This window comes from Manduca sexta, chromosome 8, assembly GCF_014839805.1.
Source record: "Manduca sexta isolate Smith_Timp_Sample1 chromosome 8, JHU_Msex_v1.0, whole genome shotgun sequence".
Lineage (NCBI taxonomy): Eukaryota > Metazoa > Arthropoda > Insecta > Lepidoptera > Sphingidae > Manduca > Manduca sexta.
The window spans coordinates 8417472-8423471 of record NC_051122.1 but is presented as its reverse complement, the minus strand read 5'-3'; the positions used below and the strand labels follow the sequence as shown (position 1 = coordinate 8423471).

At 35.4% G+C, this 6000-nt stretch overlaps 1 protein-coding gene across 1 annotated transcript; it reads left to right on the top strand.

Moving 5' to 3' along the window:
• The first annotated feature begins 2786 nt into the window (after positions 1–2786).
• LOC115440130 (zinc finger protein 675) lies at positions 2787–4797 on the top strand. The gene is made up of 2 exons (XM_030164316.2): positions 2787–3103; positions 3183–4797. Exons 1-2 carry the CDS (start codon positions 2916–2918, stop codon positions 4003–4005), a joined length of 1011 nt encoding a protein of 336 aa, XP_030020176.1. The 5' UTR covers positions 2787–2915; the 3' UTR covers positions 4006–4797.
• Positions 4798–6000: the final 1203 nt, after the last annotated feature.

The window sequence follows — 6000 nt, the reverse complement described above, 5'->3', positions numbered from 1 at the left end:
GTGTAATACGAGCTGGGGTACACAGTACACGGTCGCGCTGTGCCAGATGTTGGCGGTGCCAGCCACCGCCGCCGCACCGATATCGCTGGCTAGACGCACAGTGTGACGCAGTTCGAAACAATCTGCCTCGTACCTTGATAATTTTTCCCCTGTACGTTATTCGTTTGCTGTAAATTCCATTGCGCACGTGTTAATAATTAATATTGCTGTGACGACCAGATTATTAAAATATTAGCCTTTTTTTATATGAACGTCGCAGTTTCGCTACATATTCACTTTCCGTTGGATTTAAGCAATTTAAGTAAAATTTCCACAGTAAAAAGATCCAGCCATCCAGTAATAATCGATTTTATATGGCATTCGAATAAGAGCAATTAAATTCTTTATATGATTTAATTTCATAGTAGTTACTTCATACTATCATATTAATTCATCCTTATAGTGATAAAAGGGCCTGTATTTTGCCTTAATATTTATTTCTTTATTATAATTTATACACATAGTATAACACATAACATTTATAGTAATAAAGCGATGTTTAAGCGATGGAAAACATGGACTAGTTTAGTACGTCACGCCGTCTCTACCTAGAGAACAGGGATCGAGATCGGAGATTACTCAATTTTCTAGTTTCTTTATCTAGTCGAAATTAACTTGCAAAGATAATAAATTTTCCCAACAATGTCTTTTTTAGGTCGAATAGTGATATCTATTTCACCAAAGCAATCGATTACATCGCGACTGCTATGATGAATTAGTTACTTTGGAGTTTGAAACAACTGATAATATTTATGCGTAACAACTTTAATTATTATAATAACACTAAATACTGACTGACTAGTCCTTATGAGATGTTACTGTCAAATTATAAAAAAAAATCGCTTCCGAATTCATTCATAAAATATTAAAACAATAATTCCTTAATTGAATGTGATTAATTTAAGTTTATAATATCATTACACATTAATCAATAATGTTTACCAAAATCAAGATTTTTTATTTTTCGCGAAGAAATAATATTTCTTTATTATTTATATTAGTCATAATTCACAACGTTCATGGCATAGTTTCGAAGACGCAGGAGAAACGTTGAAATGCAGTTTAAATATTGGTAGTAAACATTTATCTCCAGTTCATAGTAATTATTAGAAAAATGCTATCTATCTAAATATAGGTAGGTACCTATATTTGAAAATGGTTTTAGAAAACATTAAAGTGATACCGTTTACACATAAAGACGTATAGTAATTTAGTAATGTGTAAAAAACATTTTCGAGACGCGCTAGCCCATATTTTTAAAGCATAGGCTGGCAAACGAGAAAATTGATCAGCTGATGATAATTATCACCACCTCAAGAAACACCCATAGAATCATAAATGCGCTGCATTTGAAGGAAACTTTAAAGGAAAGTCTTACAGAAGTGAGACGAGTGCGAAGCCTCCAAAAACCTTACTCATAAGAAACGAAACAGTCAGTTATTACTTCCTCCTTTACTTCAGTTTTCTATAAGATAGAAAATAGTAGTTATTACCTCAGTCCAGCCAATATTTGTAAGAGAAATATCTCGACAGCATGGCTCTTTGAACTTTAAACTTCTATTTTTTAGTAGTTATTGCTCTAGAATCTAGAAATGTTAATACATTATTCAAGGTCTAGATATTGTTTTAAACATAATCGACATTTAAAATACATTACGGTTTTATGTTACGTATCCAATAATTGTCGCCTTTTGGACTGGTAGAGCCTATGAATAGTTCAAAGTGATTCCTGATTCATTCATTTATTCAGACATAAAACTTGCTACTTTTGATTAATGACGTTGTATAGTTCGATAGACCGATAGATACTCCATATAATATAGTATTCAGTGAATGAATGCAGTTTTTGTTTTCCGGTCACAATCGTGTGTGACGTGTTCGATAGTGAATCACGCGTAAAGTGTACGTCGCAACGCATCGCATAATAACTACAACGTGCTTGCACTTACTGTTTTTCCACCTAACACAAAACTTTGTACTGCAGTTATCGTCTAGGTCGCACGTGTCTAATCTACTAAAACCTCTCCGAAGATGTGTTTATATAAATAAACGAATTTAATACGGTGAGTTGTGAGATCTGTGTAGATATTTTTTTACAAACATTTTAATAATTTTTTACAAACATTTTGATAATTAGATATCGATTGATAAAAAAAATTTAACTTAACATTTTTTTACCTACGTGTATCATGGTAAATTATGAGTAGTGGGTTTTGTTTGTTTCCTATTACTCACCATCGAAAATTGTTATCGTTGTTCATTATCAAGGGATGTAAATTTTGCGTAAAATTCAATTGTTATTGTAATAATAGTTTTTGAATGACAAAATGGGGATCCGTGCAAATCCTTATAATCCTGTAAGTCTGGAACTTAATAAAACATTGTTTACTCTAGATTCTGTCAAGGATATTGACCTTTAAATGTTATTTGTAAAAATAAACTTATTTTTATTGAGCAGGTAGGTACATACTTCTTACTGAGTTATTATAAAACATAGGAAAAAGAGTTATTGGATAGCTTGGGGTAAATAACTGATAATGCTAAATAGACGGTCCATGTCTCAATTATATGCAATAAATAGCTTTGTTAATTAATATTTTCTTCTGGTTTATCTATTTAACTGCACATAGTGTTCAAATGTTGACAAAAACAAACACAATACATCAATGTAATGTACATAATGACGTCGTTGTGTTGGGTACGCGCACTACAAATTGATAGGTCAGTAATATAGTATTGTTATAGACGCCGATTGTCGACAGTCGAGAAGCGACAACAGTCAGCGAGCAGCGCTGCAGTACCAACGTACAGCGTGTGATGATCTCGTGGCGGCTGGTGGTGTAAGCGAGCGTGCATGGATCCCTCGATAATCGCCGATGGTCGTTATCGCGCGTCCGTCGCGGTGTCCGGCACAGCGGGCTGCGGCCGATCACATTCATTTCTACCCCGGGACTCGCGCCAGTCGGCTGTCCACTGCTTATCCCGAACTGATATCCACGCACTTGTATTATCGTCGAACGACGGATAAACAAACTGGCGGCACTACCGCACGCGCGTCATACACGTTAGTAACGTTTTTCATTCATATAAATGCGTGCGTGATCGTTGGCTATTAACTTAAATATAATTAATTACACTTTCAGATCAAAAATGTTTTGCGACGGGATTCCTATACTCGAAGACGCTCTGCTGAACGATCAACTTTTGTTTGAGTATTCACCGGCGGAAAGTTTGATAAACTTCGAGCTGCCGTCTTTGGATTCCGACAGCAGCGAGTGGCAACTAAGTGATTTGGACCTCAATTGTGACAGTTTCGTAATCGGTGCCAGTGATACAAACAAGGAAGAGTGCAATCTCGTCGATGATTTGCCCGTTTTTGATTTTGAAGACTTAGATAAAAGCATAATAGACGAATGTCTATTGGAAACTTTTAACTGTGATATTACCAAAGATACACCATTACCTGCCGCGGACGTTTCATACAGCACTAATTCCATATGTGCGCTAGAGACACATGATTACATTTCAATGAAGAACGAGTGGGAGAAGCCGGTGCAAACAACAAATGCCCACGTTAAAGTTCGTTCTTGGGGTGAACCTAAGTTTTTTCCTGAGCTGGGAGCGTTTCGTTGTCCAGTAGAAGATTGCGGTAAGTTATACGCAAAAGCTTCACATGTGCGAGCACATTTGCGAAGACATAGTGGTGAAAAACCGTACCGTTGTACGTGGACAGGCTGCTCGTGGCGGTTCGCGCGATCCGACGAGCTAGCGCGCCATCGACGCAGCCACTCCGGCGACAAACCCTACAGATGCAAGGAATGTGGCAAACGATTTGCAAGGTCTGATCATCTTGCGAAACATGGGCGCGTGCACGCGAGGCGCGCTGCCGCCGCCGCGGCTGCTGCCAGGCGAGCATCAGCCAGCGTCACCCATCGGAGGTCCACAAGGAGCTTGTTACTAATGTGAATGGAACTTGTAACGCAAAGACTCTATATTGCCATTGACTCATAAACGTGACTGAAAATAGCCATATTGCCTATTATGTAAATATTTTAATAATGTAGATAGGTATGTTTAAGTTGTTGTGTTTTAATTAAGTTTTTTTTATTATTAATATTTTTCGTTATAATATGAGTGTACCTATTTGTTAAATATAATTTTTATCTAGATCTATGATTTACAAAATATGCGCAAAGAACATACAATAAAAAATTCGTAATATTTAACTATGTGCATTTTAAATTAAGTGAATATCATAATATGGCTTGCACATTTTGCATAACCTTTAAAATACCAGTAAACTTTCAATTTATTTCAGTATTTCAGAATTAGGTAAAAATGTATCTAGGTAATCTTAGTATATTAATTCTCTAAAACCATACTAACTTTAACATGTTCCAAAACTTTGTTCTTGATAAAACTTCTTTTCTTCTAGAGATAGGTAATTGATGTTCCTTGCACATTAGTTGTAAATTATCTAATTTTATTTATTTTCAAATTAGAGAATGTCGAAACTAGGATGATACTTTTGTTTATTATTTTAAGAGACGATTATCAAAATATAAAAAAAAAAATTGGAACAAACTTTAATTCTAAATATTTTTAAATTGCTAGAATATTATATTGTTGGTAGGTATATATTAATAACTATAGGTGTGTAGTGTATATCTACTGATAGTTTTATGCGATACTTAGATATGTACTACATTGTTTGAAAATAAAATAGCAGGATGTAAGTTATCTGCAACTGCGTTCAAACTTGTTTCTTAATAAAAATAATAATAACAGGATATGCACATGTAATATATCAGACGCAGTCAGTATCTATACTAATATTTTCAATAAAAAATAATATTACATTCTCAGTACTTCACAGTGCAATAGCACATAATAGCCAAAATTTTACGTACAACTGCTTGGTATATGAAAATTTAAACTGTACAAAAAATTTAATCCCAATATATAAGAAAAATATTGAAGAATGCAGTTGAAAGTCGCTGCATGGGAGGCACCGCAAAGATTTAAATCAACCTAATGTCGACAAAGAAGCGTCGATCGCATGGCTCGGTCGTGGCGAGGTGTTTGGAGACTGAAGGTTTCATGATAAGAATACAGGACCAAATAATCGAAACACGCTACTCTAAATAACATATAATAAAAATATCTAGTTTACCCTCAGATTTTTGTAGAAAATGCAATAACAGTTCAGAATCTACACATTACAGGTGTCTTTAGATCAATAGCCGAGACCGACTACAATTTCAGACACGATTAATTGGCAAACACAATTTACCAAAAGATAGCCACAAAATAGCACCAAAAACACCCATTCCATACTATAAATATATCCTAGAAACAGTACTAGAAAATAGTAACCTTAAACTCTACCATGATAAAGCCATCTTAATTGACCAGACTGTATATTAAAATAGACCCGATATCGCTCTAGTTGATAAAAAAAGTATATCCGCGTTTCTCATCGTCATAGCTTTACCTAATACCCACAATCTCCAAAACACAATAGCCGAAATACTCACACTCACTAAAAGATGAAGAATCACAAATGTCGCACTTACAAAAAGTATCCCATAGAGCCAATAGTATTATTCACAACTAGATTTATCCCCAAACAGTTAGCAAACTGCTTTATAATTTTACAGTTGTCACCACAGACTTTTATATAAAAAACAAACGAACAAACATCACGCATTTATCCCTAAAGGAGTATTATGCAGAGGCGTAACCAAGGCACCCCACATTTTTCGCCAAGTATGTTTCGTCCGATGATGTGATATCTATCTATCGCCATATCGAGTACAAGTCCCAGATTCCGGGCTGATACTGAGCATAAAAAACCCAAATATCACTTTGCCTGACCCGGGATTTAAACCCAGGACTTCAGAGCGCTGCCGTTCCGCGAATGTAGTACAACTATGCCACCGAGAGCTTTTATACAACTGC